At 51.0% G+C, this 22,381-nt stretch overlaps 1 protein-coding gene across 4 annotated transcripts in view; it reads right to left on the bottom strand.

Annotated features, from left to right (window-relative positions):
• Positions 1-12,991, bottom strand: part of LOC116946935 (histone-lysine N-methyltransferase MECOM-like) — a 313,772-nt gene extending 300,781 nt beyond the window's left edge. For all 4 annotated transcript variants that reach the window (XM_032962216.2, XM_032962218.2, XM_032962217.2 and 1 more), the window contains exon 1: positions 12,836-12,991. In XM_032962216.2, coding sequence (XP_032818107.2) covers positions 12,836-12,872 — 37 coding nt within the window. In that variant the 5' untranslated portion in view covers positions 12,873-12,991. The remainder of the gene's footprint in view (positions 1-12,835) is intronic.
• Positions 12,992-22,381: the final 9,390 nt, after the last annotated feature.

The raw sequence follows: 22,381 nt of genomic DNA, 5'->3' as shown, positions 1-22,381 counted from the left end.
GATGGCCGGAACGGCACACGCAGGGGTCGGCAGACAGCTCCCTGCTCGGCCACCTTTGTCTCCCCAATGCTGATGTTCATACACACACACACCCCACGAGGTGTTTGTTTAAGGCTGAGTCGACCTAGAGGGTGCCCAGGACCGGTTCAAATATTCGACCACCCGTTATTCGGTGTGCGCTGGATTTAAAATCATAGCGCATCGCGTTAACCATTCGACTGCTGCTTCCCACGACACACATGCAGACACGTGCAGACACAAAGGCAAAGATCCCCCATATAGCCTTTACAAAGATTGTCGGAGCAAGTTCTATTAGCTAGAAGCGCCTGTAAAGGCACATAAGGGGGGGGGGGTGACCAGCACCAAAGACAAAGATCCCCGGTATAGCCTAAACAGACTTTGTGGCAAGTGCAAAGACACACACGTGCACACACCGTGCGTACGGGAGACGTGTCTCAAGGAAATTGGCCCACTTTCCATCGGCTTCAGCGTCAAACTCAACCGGGAGGCAAAGTACTCGGTCCACCGATATTTTAAGCGTTTCATCACGAGACTGAGAGCAATGCAGGGCTTGCATAGGATGGCTGCCCACGTGGTGACAGCAATCACGATCTCGAAGTCTTGTATTCATTATTTTCATTTGAGAGGGCCAATTCCTAACAGAATGTATGCGCTATTTGCATTCATCTAGTTAAACGCACTGATTCAATACTCGATGTGTGTGTGCGTGTGTAAAGTGTCGTATTTATAACCATTTATCGTTACAATTTACACCCATCGAGATTGATACGTGTGCGACATTTCAGTCGACTGCGACCTTCCGCTAGAACGATCATTAGGCTCGCATGAATGTATGTGTTGAACTTCATTCGCACCGTACGTCGTAGGCTGTTAGCACGATGAGACGAGTTAGTGGCAGTCGGGTCTCACTGGACAACCCAAGCGATGGTCAAACGGCGCGTTGAGGAGGCCTTCATCCGGCAGTGGATAGACAATGGCTGACTGATAATGACGACTCCGCGTAGAATTATATTTTAATCCGCAAAATACCACGACGGGGGGGGGGGGGGGGGAGTTGAGGGGTGGGAGGCGGGGCGTGCGTGTGGATCGCGCAAAGAAGAATTTTTGCGCAAAAAAAAAGTAGCGACGCTCGCAATTTGCAGAATTCGCACCCTCGACCTATTCCACCGCGGTGGAGGAGGTGAAAGCGGCCACGGCGAACATTTCTCTCCCAGCAGCAGACGCGGCAGCAGCAGCCGCCGCCGCCGCATTTAAATAACAGGGCGCATTGTTTAAGGCTTCCGCGCTATTGATTTAGGCGACAGTGCTCATTGACGCAGGCTAATTAGGTATTGAATACGCATTATCGGAACGTCAATTTGCGGCTAATTAGGCCATTAATTACTTCTAAACGCCACCAATCCGGCGAACGTAGAAGTCTCCCCCCCCCCCCCCACCCTACAAACCAGCCACAACTCCACTCCACTCTCCACCCACTACCACCACGACCATCAAAGACAAAGATCCCCCGTGTAGCCTGAGCAGACTGTTGTGGCAAGTGCTGTTAGCGAGCACCCATGAAGAAAGGCCGATACGGCACACGAGAGGGTGGGTGAACAACACCACGCCCGGCCGCCTTTGTCTCCCCAGATACTAATTTGCGGCTGAGTTGACCTATGGGAGAGCCATGACCGGTTCAGGAAATCGTCACCGGTGTTGGCCTTGCGCGGGATTCGAACTAGTGTCCACCGCACTAACCACTACACCACCGCTCCCCACACCGTGACAATAACCACGACAGCCATCACCACCATCACCACCAAACAGCTTCCACGCGTGGTGCACTTTAAATGTCTATCTTGCCGGGTGTAAGCCATCGTGGTCGCGTGCGTGAAGTCTCTGTCCGTATGACTGCAGCGATCTGAATTCACTGCGCTCAAAGGTGTTTACACCATGGTTGTTTTATACGAGAAATCTTGTCGATTTCTTGTTTTGCTATTAAATCCGAGCGACAGTATTCGATTATCGACAACTACATCCCCGAGTGACATTGTTATTAAATAGTGACATTGTTATTAAATAGTGACATTGTTATTAAATAGTGGCATCGTTACGACGCTCGTTAATCCTCGCGTTCGCTTCGCAAATAAAATGAAATGTTGCGTATGAATAAAAGAATCCACGTCATCCATTCACCGACAGACTTCACCGAACACGCGCGGTTTCCGTCAACAACAATGTACGATTACGATTATCGTAATATACCGGTGGGGGGGCAGGAGTGGTGGCGCTGCGGTTAGCGCACTGCTATCAAGCGTGCCGATCCAAGTTGCTGGAATCTCTCTGTCACGGTGAACATCAGTCGGTGAACCGATCCCCGGGGTGCCCAACCCCCCTTTGTCTGTCTGTTTGTTGTTGTTACAAACCCGCACCGACCACCGCGATGAACTATGGTCGTCAAAGGCGTGAAGGCGAATCCCTTCATTCAAACGGTGGAATGGCAAACGACTACGCATCGATCGCTCTTGTTACAATTGTCGGACGTATGATGCATATATAAACAATGATATATACATTGGCGATAGGGCATAACTCCGGCGGATAACGCATTGGCTCGCGCACCAGATGATATGCCATTTACATCGAGGTCCACGGTTCGACTCCGAGACACGACTATTATATCCGGCAATGGGACGTGAAAACTGCGGTCTATTGATAAGGGTTAGCGTTCACCAATCTCGCGTAGCGCTCTCTATATACGTAAACAATGAGCCGTAGAACCGAAATGTAACGTGCTGAACAAGCGCCCGTAACACCGGCGCAACGTTCAGACGAGTATATCCGTCGCGACAACACGAGTGCGGGCACGAGTCTAATGGACCATCAATTGCCTCTCAAGCGGTGACCCAAAGCATCGCATTTCGCGCGTGTACCAAAAATTAACACACGACCATGACAAAGCGTAGATCCGGTGGAAGAGTGGGTTACGAGTTCGATTCCCGGCTATCATCAGTGGCGAGATATATATATCTGAACCCGTCCTGATCCTGGTTCCCCCACTTCACTGAAGCCGTTATTGACCGGCGTGGTGAAGTATGGTCAAGACACCACCCCCCCCCCCCACCGCACCCCTCACGACCGACACGGCGTTGACGGGATTTAATCCAGCAGTAGATGAAGAAAATTACCGTACATTTATATTGTTTAAAATAAAGCAAATATGGAATTGTTGTGCTCGATAAAAAAAACGTATGAAAGTGATGTTTTTACGTTAATAGTCTTGATGGGTTAGGGTTACTCTTTGGTTCTTTCGGTAAAGTCACGTAGAAAAAAATATGTATATGATACGTTAGTGTTGCCGTAGTCTCTGGATTATAAGACGTTCCAGAAAGTAAGACGCACCTTAAACTTGTTCCCGGTGTCAATAAAGAATTCTAAGATTCCCCGTAGAGCCCTAAGCGACGGTAGGGGCAGGTGTTGTTAGCGAGCACCTATGATAGCCGGCACGGCACACGCGGCGGGGGGTGGACAGCACCACGCCCGTCCGCCTTTGTCTCTCGAGTGGCGATGATTACACACCGCACCAGGTACGCATTTGAGGATAAGTCGACCTCGCAGAGGCCCAGGACTGGTTCACATATTCGTTGCTGGCGTTGGCCGTGAGCTCGAATCAAAACTCGTGTCGCTGGGTTCAAAGAGCAGCGCGCTAACCACCGCGACACCTCTCACCACATGAATCTAAAGCGCACAAACGCGAGCGCAGCTGCACGCCCACCGGATCTTAAGACGCACGCTCAAGGTTTGCTTTTAAAATCAACGGGGCAGGGAAAGTGCGTCCTATAATCCGGAAATACGGTAGGTACATTCACGCAGAAGCGAGTGCCAAAGCAAGGCTATAGCGTCTACCAGCAAATACTCTTCCAACCGCCCTGCTACGGTCACTAGACTCGCGAACCATACCCCGTGGTGAACTAACCACCCAATACTAATTAAAAAAAAAACACGCGACAATACAAACGCGTTACATTGTAGGCATCTATGGCACAGGTAATGCACGCTTACACACTGCCCAGTGGCTAGGAGATGGAAGTTCAGCAACGGACGATCCTTGAATCCATCCGTGCGAAGCTGGTGAGTGCTACTCCCCTCACTTGTGAGCGGTGGTTGGCTTTCACGCCGGTACCCTGAGTTTTCCTGCCACACGAAACCAACCAACAAAACACCCATGCGAGTGGAATCGACCAAATATCCCAATGCGACAGAATTAGCGAGGCATCTCCTGGGGGGGTAACACAAAAAAGGCAATCATCAGCATCGCGATCGTGATTATCGATGCTCATGTTGTTGTATACGTGATGTGCCTGAGCTGTCACGAATGTCTTCCTCGTGCGCGCCACGACGTGAAAGTCGCGTTCGTGATCGGAGAGTTCACGCCGTGGGTCAGAGTTGGCCGTCCTGTATTTTGAGCAAAAGGCGGACATCGTTTTGAAAATGCATGATCTACACACGCGCACGGATACATCAATATCCATGTGTATTGACGTGCATACATATGTATAGACATGTATATGTGTGTGTGTGTATTAACAGGCGAGGAAGCAGCGTGTGAGTGTGAATGCTATATGAATAAATGGAGGGCGCGAGACGAGACTAGGAATTGAGGTGTCACCCAGCCTCACATGGAACCCTGGCGCTCCCTGACATACTCTTGAGACATGTTCACTGACCCTGTCATAATAATAACAACAACAACAGTGATGCCCTTTATTTAGCCAGGAATACCTCACCCAGTCTCAAGACTCTCTGTCGGCCACTGCCATCGATAAGAGTTCGGCCTCGTGTGGGAGGAAATCGTGGAGGACCCGGACACAAACCCCCCACCCACTCTGACGAGTGAGGTGACGCTGAAGGGCTCTGCACGGATGGATTCAAGAACACGCGGCCTCACTGCCATCGTCGTGAGACCACGTGACGTTCCAAGCCTAGATCGGCTGTGTTCCTGGACCAAGTACTAACCAGGTTTAAAAAATCAGCTTATCTTCCGAGATCGTACGCATTCCACGTGATTTGTCCGTACGTGTGTGTGTGCGTGGGTGTTGAGACTCCCCCCCCCCCCGTCGCTATTGTGTCATCTGATCCATGAAAGGGGGAGGACTTGTCGCGGTGGCAATAATTAGGTCTAAACATGAAGAGGTGTGTGGCGCAGCGGATGGGGAGGAAGGGGGCGCTTGGTGATGTTTGGCTGGGTGGTTGCGTCGGTAGTGGCGATAGAAAGCAAACGGCAGTCGAGTTGAAATAACATTGTAAACCACGACCACCACAACCACCACCACCACCTCCCCCCGCCCTCCCCTACCCCTCTGTACTGTATTCCTAATTGCAATATCGAGTTTCCACCCCGCTTCTGGTTCTCTCTATAGGGCGACGCGCCCTACAATGAGGCTTAATGCACTTGGAATAAAGCGCGCGGCTGGGGCAGCAAACGGCGTTGGCAACTCTCCCTCTCGCCCTTCCTCGGCTCTCTCACTGGCAGTAGTCGTCGGTCGCAAACTCGTTGCTCCAAGAGCGCACCGAAGATTGAAGAATAAGAAGATGAAGAAACTAGATTTTAAAAAAGGTCTCCTTCTTGCGCGAACGATTGCGTTCAAAGTCACCTCCGCTCGTCGGGACGAAATCTTCAATGGTTGACACCGCTATCTCGTTCCCCTGCTGGATGAAGACCTCCTTCCACGCGTCGTCGTTAGGGTCGTCTGTAGTTTGGCTACATTTGACCACGCTGGTTTAGAGCGGGCTGGTGAAGTGGTGGAGGGGGGGCTAGTGACGAGGTTCAATACCACTCGCCAATGACATACACATATGAAATATATGAACCGTAGCAGGGTTAACGAGCGGTTCTGTAAGCGCAAGGCGGCAACCACTCACTCACTCCCACGATCATCGGCACCATCATCATCGTCATCACCGCACGCACACGACTCAGGACTGCAATTGCATCGCTTGGAGTTGTACGTAGCGGGAATGATGTTGCGCTTGACTAACGCAATCCGCTCGTTCTGTTGCATTCGAGCTGCTGCTGATGCTGCTACTGCTGCTGTTACTGCTACTGCTGCTACGACTGCTGCTACTACTGCTGCTACTGCTGCTACTACTGCTGCTCCTACTGCTGCTACTACTGCTACTACTGCTGCTCCTACTGCTGCTACTACTGCTGCTACTACTGCTGAAACTGCTGCTGCTAATGCTGTTACTGCTGCTACTGCTGCTACTCCTGCTGTTGCCACTGCTGCTACTAATGCTGTTACTGCTGCTACTGCTGCTGCTATAGTGCGGTGTCAGACTGACGGTGCGGAAAATATGGTTGGCGATTTTATTTCCTTGTATAGAGTTTGCTACTCGTAGTACGACGACTACTACGACTACTACCATTGCTATTTTATTCCACTGCGTGTTCCTTTACTACAACAACGAGAGGCTGGCGAATATTGTGCACATTTTGGAATAATATATATTTTTATTTTAAGAGATATTGGATTTTTTTTAAATTATTTTACATGATTTTTATTTTTAAAAGGCACACATCTCTCCACGCATAGGCAACACAAACTAATAACAATAAACATTTGTCCGCAGAAGACCTTCACGGCCGGTGGTGGTGATGGTGGTGGTTGTTGTTGTTTGTATTGTGCTAGCACGCCCGCTCAAGATCGCGAGATACATTTAAGATTGCTATCGCATAACGACGAACCACGTCGGTGCCTGTAACATGTTCAACGAACGTCACCGCAGCGGCCAACGTATGAACAACGAGTGCGTGAACGACGCCTGCAAAATGTGTAAAGATGCCGCTGACTAGCTATTATCGAAACGAGTTAACGTCAGGATAATTCACATCGGACTCAAATGCAATCTATAACCGAGATTATGTGCTTTGCGCAAGGTTGAAATTTGTTCATTAAAAAAAAGTTGTGGATTTGATGATAATGATCACCTTGTTTGCGTGTTAGTGTGTGTCTGTCGTGTACGTGTGGCGGCATTCATCGGTGCTACTCGCTAACAGCACTTGCCCCGAAAAGTATGTTAACGCTATACGGGGGATCTTTGTCTTTAATATGGTACATGGAAAAATTGCGCAGATCCTGCGAAGATTAGAGTCAAAATATTTACAGTGTATGCGACCACACTATTAAATTATCTGCAGCTTCCACCACTGATAAATGTTGATACTCAAAAGAATTCTAAGCGTATCGCTTGTCTGTTCAATAATAAACACAGTACTGGTGCGGTATTACCGGACTAATAGTTTATATTCCATTTATAAGTCCACTGCTGAATAAAGTCTCCCCACGCCATGTCCACAATCGGAGAGGCCGGGCGATGGGTGTAGTTTTGCCATACTTCACCACGCCGGTCGGTGCGGGTTGGTAAATCGAAGTGCCCAGGACACCGGTTAATAACAACAATACCACTCGCGACTGACCTTCGCCTCGGCGGGGAATTCAACTCAGGTGGGTGGTCGCCGCACCGCCCAACGCTACTGCTAATGCAGTGCATGGGCCAATGCATCAGCTGCCTATACACGCGTGCCGATTCTAGAGGGATCGTATCGGAGGCTAATGACAGCCCAGTGTGAGAGTCGCATTGAGTGAAATTGAATGCAGGACCGAGTTCTGAGTTCGGCTATTTAAAAAAAGAAAAAAAACAGGGGGGGGTGGTGGTGCGGCAAGCTACCAGTAATGAACAGCACTAATACTCTACCAGCCACCCATAGCAAGCCTGCCAGACTAAAGTCATTACGATCACAGCACAAAACGCACGCGCAAGTGAGCGCGCGCGCGCGCGCAGAGCACACACACACACATACGCACGCACATACGTACACACAAATTGTACAACCTGTTTTCCATTTGCTAGCAACGTTCGGTATGGTAATGGCAACGATCTGGCGCCCCATACATACGCGTGAGAGTTTCAATTTAGTGGCTAAACTTTACCGACAAACCCGGCTATGTATATCTATACACACACAAGCGCGCGCGCGCACGATCACACAACAACAGACAAAGACCCCTCCCCAGCCCCCCGTGAAGCCTTTTACATAATGTTGATATGGCAGGGTAAGCGTCGTTATCAGCGAGCGCCTATTAAGGGCCGACACAATACCCGACGGGGTTGTCTGTAGTAAATACCACGCCCGGTCGTCTTTGTCTCCCGCCCCCCCCCCCAATGTGTTAAGAGTTTTCACAACGCCCTTCGATTCTTATTTTACGCCGAGTCAACCTAGGGGAGGGCCAAGACGCGTCCTGATATCACTCGCCAATTATGTTAGCTGTTGCCGGGGATCGAACTCGGGACCCGGGATCGTAGCACAGTGCGCGAAGCGCTGCGCTTTTGACATACACACATACATCTACACGCACGCACACGTGCACACAGATTCATATACATAAGACAGATACATACATACATACACATAGATGCAGATACACACGGATACATACAAAGACAAGGATTCCCCCATATAACCTTGAACAGAATGTTGGGGCAAGTGCTGTCAGCGAGCACGTAAGAGGCCAATACGGCAGACGAAGGTGGTGGATGGCCATCACCGCGCCCGGACGCCTTTGTCTCCCGAGTGCTGATGTTTACGCGCCGCTCCAGGTACTCATTTGAGTCTGAGTCGACCTAGGGGGAGGCCCAGGACCGGTCCAGATCATCGTCACTGGGTGCGTTGGTGGCCGTGAGCGGGAATCGAACTCAGGTCGCCGCTCGGTATTGTAGCGCAGCGCGCTAACCGCTGTACGCTACCGTTACCCACAATATATGTGTATCTATATAAACAAACATACAAAGACATACAAACACACGTACACACATACGCATATGAAGACAAAGATCCCTCGTATGGCCTGTAACAGACTGTTGGGGCAAGTGCTGTTAGCGAGTAGCACCTATGAAGGCCGGCACGGCACACGAGGGGGTTGGGGTGGCCAACACCACGCCCGGCCGCCTTTGTCTCCCCACCGAGCACCAGCTACTCATTTCAGTCCGAGTCCACCTAGGGGAGGCCCCATGACCGCTTCAGACAATCATCACTGGGTTTTTTGGTGGCCGTGAGCGGGAGTCGAACTCGGGTCATAGCCGGGTTCGTAGCACAGCGGCTGAACTACTGCGCCCCACACAAACTCACGCACACAGATAGACGCACGCCTTTGCACAATGCCCGGTAAAACAACACTTGTAAAACGTCAAACGCGAGGTGCTACGAGCCGCATTCTACGGACAAATATATTTAAAAATATAAATATAACCCCCACTCGCATCGCTTCATCGCTTCACTGCTCGCACCGTTCCACAGGTAGTTTTATGAAGCCGCTTATCAAAGCTACACAAACACGCGCTACAGATTGCGTTGCTTGCAGGTGCACAATACCACTCACACCCCCGCGTGTTTATACAATGCTCACTTACACATTTTTACAGACGTATACAACCAGACAAGATTCCAGTCCTCCCCGCTGCGAGCGCGTCCACATGATCGCACGAGCGTCAGTCATCTTGAGACTTTACTCGTAAGACCGAGTCGATGTACGAGAGAGTAAGGCCCGTGGACGGGTTCTCCGCTGTCACTCGCCGACGATTGTTACCCGTGGCCGGGAATTTAACTCGGGTTCAGTGTCAGTGGCACATGTACAGGGGAGACACCCATTGAGTGTACTATATCGTCAATATAATACTGTATGTGCAAACGCACGCACGGACACGCTCAGAGACAGCATGCAAACGCAGATTTAGACGGAGATGTTAAAGTTGTGTGTTTTCTTTTTGCAATGGACGCGCGCATAAGTGAACTACTATATCACACGCACGTGCGAATAACAGTTGCGCGGTGGAATTAAATTAGCGCTCGCGGTGTAATGAATGGTGATCGATAAGGTGGAGGAGTGAAGCGGTGGCGAAGTGGTTCGAGCCGCGCACTCCGAACGCGGGTTCCCCGTTAACTTCGAGGCCCCGGTCACGTCGAGGTGACATCTGAAACCCATCACCTACCCCGCCTGTGCGAGCCCGCACTTAACCGGCGCGGTGAAGTATGAACAAACGAACTGCCCATAACGAGCGCGCTGGCGTGGTCAGGATTCCATCCAGCAGTGGATTGACAATTGGCCGTGCACTGAGGACCATAGCAAATCGCGAGTGGCGTGATGACGCTGGCAAAAACGATCGTCGCGTTAATTGCATCGACTGTCGAAGTTTAACGACTCTGGTTATATAATTACACTCGTGTATAAATAATAAATCTATTTTTTTTTAAGCCACTACTCATACAATAGTTCTCTACAGACAGTTGCGCTATATGATAGAACTCAATTCCCGGACGTAATGTCTGTTTCCCCCATCCTGCCGTAGACTTGAATTTCGTGCGCGCGCAATTCGGAGTCCCCGTGTTGTCGGTTCTACGGCCGACCTCTCGTCTCGCTGACGTTTGTCTGCGTGAGCAATTACATTTTATTGATTTCACTGAAATTGTGACGACGGTTCCCGCGTCGTTTAATAGTTGGCGGTAATGGAATACACAGGCGTGCACGCGCGCAAACACCACACGCGTATAAGCGCTGAACAACGTGTAGGCAACGCGTGCGTATGAAACAGGAAGATGATTCGGATGATACCGCTCCTATTGCGTTGCCAATGGTTCACGAGCGCAAATAATACGCGGCAACGAACTCTAATAAATACGCGTCGATAACACCGCGGCCTCAATAAAACAAAGTGGGTGTAGTTGGCGACGTTTCGAGCAATGGCCCTTTCTTCGGAGCACAGAAGTAGATCAACTCTATCGGGACTCTACATAGACGCCAGAGAGAGTCTAATACCTTTCCACTCTCTCTCTCTGTCTGTGTGCTGTGAAGAAGGGATATTGCCCGAAACGTCTCCGGTTTATATACCATTTATTTTTAAGGCCACGCATTGTTACTGGCGAATAAGAAACAGCGTGTTAGGGTGAGGTAGGATAGGCTGTATGTGTGAGTCACGATGTTTAATATCATTGCAGCTTAAATATAAACTTAATATCACCGTTCACGGCAATAACCGCACAGTTAAGCCGGAACGGTGACCGGCGAAATTCTCTCGTAGGCCGTGTAACAAACAAATACATAAACACACAACAGAAAAATTCAGGCAAAATACGTACAAGTGCCGACAGCGGTGGTTTAATTAACATTAGCGGCATGAGCGACGTGTCTGCAAGCGCTCAATTTAAGACACGGATTTTGTTTTTTTTTGTTTACAGTACTCAGAGAAGATGTTCTTGGTAAGCGGCGGTGCTTGCGGTGAACTCTGAACGCAAATCGCACCGCTTTCGTAGACACGCCAAGCCGCAGAGAACGGAGTGGAACGTTGCAAACAACAACAATAAGAATCATAGATATCGAGCGACTAAACTTTAGGAAAAACCGCCTTGGCTGCGCCTGTCTCTCTCTCTCGCTCCCTCTGGGAAGTTCTTTTACGAACCGATGCGAGCGTCTGCACGTTTTTAAAAGAAAGAAAAAAAGTTCCTAACACGGCTGCTACGCCGTCGCTAAGTTGAAGTCGCAGCATTTATTTCAAACCACGAACTCCAAGTAGGAGCTTGCCCCACTCGCACCACGTCCAATTATATGTTAGCACGGCGTGTACGCGTTGTTTTTTTTTTTGTTACGGTTATATCTTGACTGTCTGTGTCTACAACAACGATCCTACAACTATACGACACGAGTAAACATTACCGTGCTTGTCCATGCATGCATGCAAACAAACGAACGAGGAGGAGAGACCGCGTGAGAAGTACGCGCGGCGTCAGATCCATCGCGACGCCGCGCCACGCAACAAAATCGCCGCTCGCGGCCTCCCGAGCGTCTCTCCCCGTCGCCGCTAAACCGGGCCCCTTGAACCGTGGCCGCACCGCCTCTGCGTGGAAGCGGGCCCCAGGGCCTAACGGCAGCGCTGCTACCTCTCGCCCCCCCCCCCCTCCCGCCTGCCACCTCTCCCAAGTCGAGGTGAACGTGAACGAGCGAACCGCGCACAGCGAGTGGAACGCGCGGCCGACAGGGGAGGAGGAGGAGGGGGGGTCCCGTTCTCCCCGCGCGCTCGGTGAGCGGTACGAGAGCGCCCACTACACGCGAAGCGAGCGGCGACGGCGGCGGCGACGGCGGCGAGGAGGAGGCGGCTTGAGACCCAGAGCCGCGTGCGCACGCAAAACAGCAGCAGGGAGAGAGAGAGAGAGAGCGGTGGACAAGAAGAAGGGGAAAAAAGTTTCCCTGCTTCCTCGTAAACTTTAGCAACTTCGAAGCGACGCCTCGGCGGACTAGCCCGGCCGGCGAGGGAACGTCGTGCCGAGCCGCGCCACGGTCTCTCTTCTCAACACCTCCCCCCCCCCTTTCTCTCCCCTCTTGGTCGCAGCGCCTCGAGTGAGCGCTGCCGTGCGGTCTCTGCTCTGGCTGCGGATTGAGACCGACGCCGCGCCCTCCCAGCGCCAAGGGCATGGAGCCCAAAGCCTCCGCTGCTGCTGCTGCGCGTCTCGCGTCTCGCGTCTCTTGCCCGCCTGGGCTGGCCGAGTGCGTGCCGGCCCCAACTGCGTTTTGTGCTCGAGGAACTTCACCGTAGGTAGCCCCCCGGGCGCACGCTTACACGCCAAACTGTATAAGAGCCTGCGACTTTTTTTTTCTTTTTGGTCAAGAGCGGAGCGCAGCCGCGCTAATGAAGACGACGAGGAGGAGGAGGAGGCGGCGAGGGTGAGTGAGTGTGAAGTGAGTATCGTCTGCAAGCGCCTCGCTCGGAAAGCGCGCCGCGCACTTACTTTTGGCGAGTTTGCGGGCCCGTCCCTTGGAGCGCATCGTGCCGACGGAGAGGTCGGTTTGATTGAGATTCCGCCGACGCTATCTTCGGAAGAGCATTGTCAGTGCAGGGACACCTTTGCGCAGGCGCACACGCCTCGTGTCACCCCCCCGTGGCCGCCCCTCCCCTCTCTCCCCTCTCTCCTCCTCTCCTCCTCCCCTCCTTTCCTCCTCCTCCTCCTCCACCACCACCACCGCCACCGCCTGCCACCGCACTCGCGACCGCGGAGCTGCCTTGATTGGAGCTGTCAAATCGGCGTTCGAACATCTTGGAAGGAGGGAAAAGGAGTTTTATTTTATTTTTATTTTATTTATTTATTTTTGTCTCTCTCTCCTCCCCCAAGCCTCCTCACCCCCTCCCCTCTCCCCCGCCCCTCCACAACTCCTCCCCCCCCTCCCAGCTCCCCACACTTTCCACACACACACGCACACACACACACCCTCCCCCCCCCCGTCTGAAGTCAACGTTCTCGCTCTTCCTGCTGAAGGGGCCGGCGAGTCTCCTGGCCGCGGGAAGCGTTCGGATGGTTCATAGGACCCGCGGGAACAAGCCTCGTCCCGGCGGGCTCAATTATAACAAGTCTTGCGTTAAAAAAAGTCTTGCGTAAAGACCAAAAAAAACTTCTCTCTGAACGTATGTACCCGTGCACGTGTTCTGCCTGCCAGCGGCGCCTGTTCGTTCACCTGCGTACGTCCCAGCGGCGCGCGTAGCAGCACCTCGTGTTGTGTATGTGCGGGTTTCTTTTAATTCTTTGGGTTGTTTTTTTGTTTGTTATTGGGGTTTTTTTTTGCGCATTTCACATCTCCGCTTGCCGCTCGCGCGTACAATAGCGGCGTTCGTTGACCGTTCCTCTGTTGCACCTCTGAATTGTACTCTTGTGACGTCTCGCCGTCTCGTGCCCCCCCCCCCCCCCGACTTCTCCCTACGATTGCCTCCTCGGTGTCGTTACGCGTAGAGATACTACTACTGCTGCTGTTGTTGTTGTCTTAACCCGTGAACACATTTGGCGTTAGCCGTTCACTGTCGCCGCCCCCCCCCCCCTCTCTCTCGCATGGATACCAAGAATGGGCACCGCTCATATGAACTTTACAAATAAAACCACACGGACGAGTGTGTAAGAAGGCGTCTCTGCATTCACACGAGCGCGCTTTAAACAGAACGGCGTGGTAAAAAACGGAACGGGAACACTTTTGAGAGCCCGATTTGAAACGAATATCGTAACTGACAGCAGCGGTGTCGTTCGTCAGCTATCCGTACGCGCGAGGGGCCCCGTGCTCTGTGACTCGGGCACGTGGCGCATCCCGACACGACGCGCGCGGATCAATCCGAGACTCGGGCAGCCCAACCCCCGAGTGAAATTACGGAACGCGTTGAATATTTAAGCGCTATGCTTACGCGTATGTATGTATGTATGCATGTTTGCCCGCGTGTATGTTTTAAGAAGATGCTGATGTTGATTTACAGGGAGAACTAATCATTTAATGCGCATTCATTGTCGATATTATTTTGATATTATGTACATATATTTGTCAATTGTGTCCAATGGAAATATTGTGGCCTAGCTCGTGGTTTGAGACGCGCCAATGCAGGCGCGCAAAGGAGACGCGAACAGAACGTGAACGCTCATTACTCCGGGGCAAATTGATCATTGCGGAGTAATTCAGCGTAGTGGGATGAAGAGTCGCGTCCCTGCGCCTTTAGGCGGGTGGAGGTGGGGGGGGGGAGGGTGTCGTGAGCTCGATTCGTAGCAAACGTTCGTCCAACTTTAGGCGACGTAAAAAAAAACTAAGAACAAAACGCGTTACCAAAATGTCTCGGCCGACAGCCCGCGAAGCGCCTTTCGCATTTGGCTTCCTCCTGAATGAATGCCGACTGCCTCTTGAGCGCACGTGCGGATATCGCCTTGTAAAGAGGGGTTGGCGTCAGTTACGTGGTTGTTATATTTATTGTCGCGAGGGTGATGATAGTTATTTAAAATCCATAACCTGATTTCATGCGATTAATCTCGCGCTGATTGCAATAGCAGTACAATTTAAATGTGTGTCTTTGTAGGGCACAGTATATATGTGTACTATGTATACGTGCTTTATGAACACATATACACACACTGCGTGCAATGCGACACATGCGTTCATTCATTCATATATACATCTTTTTGAACACGCGCAATGCATGCTTGGCAATCACGTATTAGAATTTGCGTTCAAACTTTTTCGATATTTTTGATCAAACGGAGTCTCACACACTACGCTACTAAAGTCATTAGACGCGTCGATTCGTGATTTGTGCGTGTCCATTGGATGTTGTTAAATTCATTTTGAGTGGGGTGTGTTTTTAAAGCACAATTTACAGCTTTATTGTTACACGCGCTTTGTGTATTTCCACTGTCTCGTTGTCGACGCGAAGTTTAACATTCACGTATGGATAATTGTCACTCGTCCCATGTAAGGTTGCGTTATCTTTTCAAATATTTTATTTTTACGATTTAAAATAAACCGGTTTTGACATTATTTCCTTGTTGGTGTTATTATGTTGGTATTATTATAATCATAAGGGGACACTTCATCATAAACCATCTCTTTTGCATTTTTTCCTTCCCATTACACCCGCTTATCAGTGAGTGTGTGATATACCGCAATGCATTATTGAACCTCGCTATTACACAACGAACATACCGTGAAGATGTTTAACACAGTTTGTGTGTGTGTGTGATATGCCAACTGTGGACTGTATAAGGATGCACGTGTATGAAGTCTATCAGAGATTGTATTACATCGCAAATGGCAGTCCATTTTCCGCTGAACAGTCTATGCTGCAGGTGTAGTATATACTCTCATGTTCATTTGAGTGTGTTGTGTAACGCGTGCAATGATTTCACACGTGTTTTGTTTATTTAGACAAGATCCTTCTGACAGACTCTCAGACGGACGCACAGGCGTACAGGCACACAAGCGGACACAGAGGCAAGCAGACACACATGCACACAGGCAGGTACACAGCCAGACAGACAGCGTACACACATGCACACAGACAGACAGCGTACACACATGCACACAGACAGACAGCGTACACACATGCACACAGACAGATAGACAGACAGGCAGACATACGCACCTCCGATTAACACGGTTGGCTACGCACGGTGCGAAAGAAGTTCAACATACATACAAATACGCAGACACACAGGTGGACACATGCAGGCACATACACAGCCAAAACATACGTACGAACGCACACACAAATACACAGGCAGGCACATATGCAAACGGACACACGGGCTGAACAGATCCTTCCTTCCTTCGTCGTCGATCAAAGGTTGATGATGACCATGACGACGTTTCGTTTGGATGAGTCTGGGGTGCGGTGAGTGCGCAGATGGCTGAAGAGGCAAATCTGAGCCCGGAAAGCTAAACAGATAGACAATCAGAGAGACACGTGGAAACAGACAGATGATACATTAATTTGAACAGACATTTTCAAGATTTTGGTGAAATATTAAGTAAAGTTTTTTTTATCAACCACGTGCAAAGCACAGACTGTCAACCATATTGATTTACCTTTCCCCAATTTCCATATTTTGCCAAATTAAGTTTCTTGTTGGGTGAGGGGGGGGGGTGAGAGGGAAGTGGGGGGGGGGGGGCTTCCTAAATCACACCGTCTCATTGTCCCGAGAAGATCCGCTTCGCTGTTCACTTCTTAACGGGCTCACCGCCTTCTCCGCATCATAGCGAACGCGGTATCGATCAACGATTGCCCAATTATATCCGTGACGAACGGGAGCGCTGGGCGCGCGCGTTGAGATGAATCAACGCCACTTCGACCTCGATGCGAAGCTGCGCGGGGGGGGGGGGGGGGGGGGGCGGATGTGGCTCGTCTCGCGTTCACGGCCACAGTTATCCCTTCTCTTGAAACCTCCTTCTCATCCATCCCTCCTCCTCCTCCTCCTGCACGTGCGGTTTCTCTCGACGCATTCTGGTCTCGAGGGACTGTTGGGACAAGTGCTGTTAGCGAGCACCTATGAAGGCCAACACAGCACACGAGGGTCGCGGTGGGGAGGTCAGCACCACGCCCGGCCGCCTTTTTCTCCCCCAGTGCCGACGTTTACGCGACGCGCCAGGTATCCATTTAAATAATGAGTCGACACAACGCACGTGCGCACACACACACACACACCACGCATACGCAGATAGGCGCAGCACCCACGCACACACGCGCACGCACACACACACACGGGGAAATGTGTGCGGGGGGGGGTAGTAAGGCAACATGACCGGTTTTCAGATATTCCTCACTGATGTTGGCCGTGAGCGGGAATCAAACTCGGGTGGCCGGGTTCGTAGCGCAGGGCGCTAACCACTGCACCTTTATACGCACATATGCATAGAGACACACACACACTAACGCAGAGGTAGACACAGAAAGACAGACACATAGACAGACACATTCGTGTAAGTGTATATCCACAGAAGAGCACGCGATCGATGTAACGCATTGGCAGTGGAAGCATTTCCACTCTTAATTTTGAACGCACAGGTGTGCTGTCCGCAACGTCTCACGCGTTTGTGTCGCCCGAGTGTCTGTCGCGAGCTTTTTACGGTCGATTTCGTTTGATGTCGATGGCTATCCCAATGGACTGCACGCGCAGTCCATAGGGCAGCCACTGCAGTTCCTCGTGTACTGTTGGATGAACTCTGTCGTCTGAAAATAAAAGGTGTTCTGTGAAGTTTCCCGCAAAGAAACTGACCTGTGAGATATATATAAAAACCCAAATATATATGTACATATATACACAAAGATCCCCCCCGTATAGCCTGTAACAGACTGTTGGGGCAAGAGCTGTTAGCGATCACCTACGAAGGCCGCCCCGGACACACGAGGGGGTGGGTGGCCAACACCACGCCCGGCCGCCTTTGTCTCCCCCTTGGCGATGTTCACACACCGCACCAGGTACTCGTTTTGAGGCCGAGTCGGCCTAGGGGAGGCCCCAGGACCGGTTCAGATAATCGTCACCGGTGTGAGCGGGAATCGAAGTCGGCTAGCCAGGTTCGTCGTGCAGCGCGCTAACCGCTACACGACCGCTCCCCACGTACATGTAGATATACACACACACACACGCACGCATACATACATACACACATAGATAGACATATATATCGTGGTGTAAGGGTTAAGAGATATTTGTCGGGGCACGCACCGCGCAGAGTCCGCGCTCTCGGAGATTCCGCGGAAATTGCGCATTTGGCAGGCGACGTGCGATGGCTTTCGGACGCGGCGATCCTTTGCCGAGTCCGCCTCTTGGTATGTTGTTGTTGTTGTTGTTGTACCAACGCCACCTGCGATGACAACCAAGTCGCGCAGCAACCTGCACGGTCCCGTTTATTGTCTCGCGGTAGATGCGCGCCCGCCGGCGTCTTTACGCACGCACACATATATACAAAGGCACAGGCAATGACCCTCCCCCGTATAGCCTCGACAGACTGTTGGGGCAAGTGCTGTTAGCGAGTGAACACCTATGAAGGTGTGGTCAGCACCACGCTCGCCCGCCTTTGTCGTCTCCCAAGCGGCGATGTTTCCACATCGCACCAGGTACTCGCTTGAGGCTGAGTCGACACACACACACATACGCGCGAGCGCACGCACACACACATAAAGACACGTGCACGTTAAAAAAAAATAAACACGTTTCATTACGTGCAGTGTCGGTGATGGTGTGGCCTTTATTATTTTTTTCGTTTTACAAAAATGCGATTTCACCAATAAAATGACGACGCGGGCGGTAATTGTCACGTGGGTGTCGTTACAGTATTATAGACTGTCGACCCCTTTAAAGAGGTGGAACTACCGCGATCGTTATTTTGTTTGCATGCAGGAAGAAGAAGAAGAAGACGAAGAAGACGACGACGCGAGTGTGCATCGTGCGCTGCGACCACCCCGCGTCGCGTTCGAACGTTGCTCTCGAGACTGCACGCCCCTTGTTTACACAAAGACGTAAACACGCGCTCATATGGGACGGTAGCACACTCGTTCGTGCCACCAGAGTTAAATAATCGGAAAAATGTTAAGCGGATAAAAACACAAAAAAACGGGTGTTATTTGCACACGTGGATTTTAGACGGGATAGATGCGTTTTGACATCATCAGCAACACCATCGATATCACGTTCTATATTGATGCATAGCGTGATGACCGTCATAATTTTATTATCGATGGATGCAAATCATCATAATCAATAATTTTCATCATCATCATCATCAAGTAATGCTTAATGGAAACACACCATCGTCATAATGGTCATCCATCATCATCAATTAATTATGGATGGGTGTGCATCATCATCAATTAATTTAGGATGCATCATCATCACCATCGTCCGTCTGACACATGAGCCCCACGGCGCCTGAGGCCACTGTGTAAGATAAGGATAAATAAAGGACCGTTACGTCTTAAATTGATGGTATTTGCAGAGCAGTTCTATTTACAATTGACACGGATCATCATCATCGTCCTCTTCATTACCATCTGACGCGCGTACTAGCCCCAATGCGCTGCGTGTCTGTGTCTGTTAAGGGTAACATATGCAACGTGTGCAAATGTTGGCATTTGTATAAAACGAAACATTGTTGCAGTTGCAAAAGAGATATGTAAGCCCCAAACGCATGCAAAGACGTCGGTGTTATCGCTAACGATCTGATTCTGGTAACACGTAGAAGAACATCGCGCATTATTCCTGCAGAGACATCACCCGTGGTCACACATTGCATGCGAGTCAATGTTGCGAGTACAATATTTGTCATTCAATTCCACTTTGACGGGTCATTCATTCACTCACACACACACACGCACGCGCATATATAAACTGTTTATGCAACACACATTTTTTTAACGATTTTTTTTAAAGAACTCCATCTGCACTCAAACTCACTCTTTCCGAAAAATACCACGCGCGTGCAAAACAGCGATTGAAGCTTGATAACAGACAAACAAAGACATAGATTCCCCGTATAGCCTTGAACAGACTGTTGGGGCAAGTGCTTGTAGCACCTATGAAGGTCGGCACGGCACACGAGGGATTGGGTGACTCGTACCACGCCCGAACGCCTTTGCCTCCCAAGTGACGATGTTTACACATATCACTGCATACTAATTTGACGCTGAGTCTACCTAGGGGAGGCCCAAAACCGGTTCTGATACTCGTCACCGGTGTCCGCCGTGAGCGGGGATCGAACTCGGGTCGCCGGGTTTGTAGCGCAACCCGCTAACCACTACGCCACCGCTCCCCCAACACACACACGCACGCGCGCGCACATACACAGAAGTGAAAAAAAATCCATGCGGTCTCCGAGCGTGTTAGGTGCATTGAGTGTAAAAACCGCTGGTCATATAGCAGTGACTTAGCGCCCGTTGCATGTTCACATGTGGAGACTACTGTGCACACACAATAACCACCCCCCCCACACACACACACACACGCACCCCCCCCCCCACTTCCCATATGCCCCGTTCCCCACACAGAAAAAAACCCCACCACCCCGTGCATGCATAACCACAGTGAAACCCACGACTCTTGGTTCGTACCACCAACCCCCCCGCCCCTCCCAACGTACCCCCCCCCCCCCCCACCTCCGAAACCTTTTCCACTCAATCCCCTTCCTCAAAAGCTGTGGCACACGTGGAAACTATTGTAGGTCACACGCGGCACAACTGCCGTGTCCCCGCACGAAAGCCTTTAGGTACATTCCCATGCAGCTACCTTGCAGGGGGACTGCGTAAAGTGGGCAGCTCGGTCGAGATCACGCGCGCGTGGTGCCGGTGGCGGGCGGGCAGCACTTAGCAGTGACGTGCAAAAGTCGCGTACGTACGCATGTGTATGTATGTGCGGGTTGTTTGAACTTCTTGCGCGCCGTACGTCGCCAACCGTGCTCATCGGAGGTACCTAGCGCTGCTGGCATGGGCTTTAGTGCAAGCGATTAAATTTGGGGTGGGGAGGGTGCTGTCCTGTCCAATTACCCCTCACCCCCCTTTCTCCCTAGCCGGGCACCTGGGCCTCTCATACTGGTGGGACCCCCCCCCCACCACACCCCCTGCGCGCAGTTGCACCGCCTGCACACCCGCCGATAGCTACGCGGCTGATGTGCATCGAGCGCGTTCATCCGCACTGCGCCGTGAGTGAGAGCCACTGGCCATGAAGCGTCATGGAAGTGGACGGCCCAGTAGAGGTTGTTTGAAACACGTGTGTGTGTGCGTGTGTCTGTTGCGACAAGCACGGCCAATAGGGGAGGCCTCCATCCAGCGGTGGACTTACAAAATGCTGCACGTGTACGTGCGTGTACATGTATGCATTTGTGCGCGTAAGAGCAATGTACTGTGTCGTGTTGTGTGGGGAGCGGTAGTGTAGTGGGGTTAGCGCGCTGCGCGATGAACCCGGCCACCCGAGTTCGATTCCCGCTCACGGCCACCAACACCAGCGGCGATTGTATGAACCGATTTGGGGCCTCGTCTAGGTCGACTCAGCCTCAAATGAGCAGCTGTGCCGGCCTTCATGGGTGCTCGCTAACAGCACTTTCCACAAAAGTCTGCTGAGGCTACGTGGGGGATCTTTGTCTTTTGTACACTGTCACGTGCGACTGTGGTGTGTATTCGTGCATATTGCTATGTACATGCATGCGCGTATACATCACGTTATGTTATGCAGAGTGTCACGTGTGATGTTTACACGTATATACATGCACGTTCTGATATTCATGTATGTGATTCTGCTTTTGTACGGCATGTGAGTGATTCTGTATCGATAATGCACGTGTATACTGCATGTGTGTATTCACGCCATGTACATTCATATGCCTGTGTGTATGTATACATAAACTAATTATTAAGTGTTACGTGTACGCGTGCACGTACGTGTACCCACGTACGCACAGTCTATGTATATGCACAGTGTTACGTGAATGTACAAAGATATTGGACGTTGGTTCTGCATGTTTGCATGTATACCTGTGTGTATACCTGTGTGTATACCTGTAGGAGCGGTGGCGCAGTGGTTAGCGCGATGCGCTCCGAGTCCGATTCTCGCTCACGGCCAACACCGGTGACAATTATCTGAACCGGTCTTGGACCTCCGCAAGGTCGACTCAGCCGCAAATTAGTACCTGGCGCGGGATGTAAACATCGCCACGGGGGAGACAAAGGCGGCCGGGCGTCGTGTTGGTCGCCCACCCCCTCGTGTGCCGTGCCTGCTTTCATAGGTGCTCGCTAACATCACCTGCCCCTACAGTCTGTTAAGGCTACACGGGGGCTCTTTGTAGTTGTTATATACACACAGTACTGTACATTGTTACGTGTATTCATGTAACTGTGTATCAATACTGACAGTCTACGCTCTCCAACCGTCCTTGTCAATACAGTCTATAAGGTTTAACAGTACGTATATGTCTTATTCAATTGCTAATGACAGTGGTGTTTATTTTTCAGCCGAGGTATGCACATGTGGGTAGTGACTCTGTATCGTGTA

The sequence above is a fragment of the Petromyzon marinus genome, chromosome 28, assembly GCF_048934315.1.
Source record: "Petromyzon marinus isolate PM22_M1 ecotype Great Lakes invasive population chromosome 28, UKy_Petmar_22M1.pri1.0, whole genome shotgun sequence".
Taxonomy (NCBI): domain Eukaryota; kingdom Metazoa; phylum Chordata; class Hyperoartia; order Petromyzontiformes; family Petromyzontidae; genus Petromyzon; species Petromyzon marinus.
Note: the sequence above shows the minus strand (reverse complement) of the source record. Positions and strands in the feature narration are given on the sequence as shown.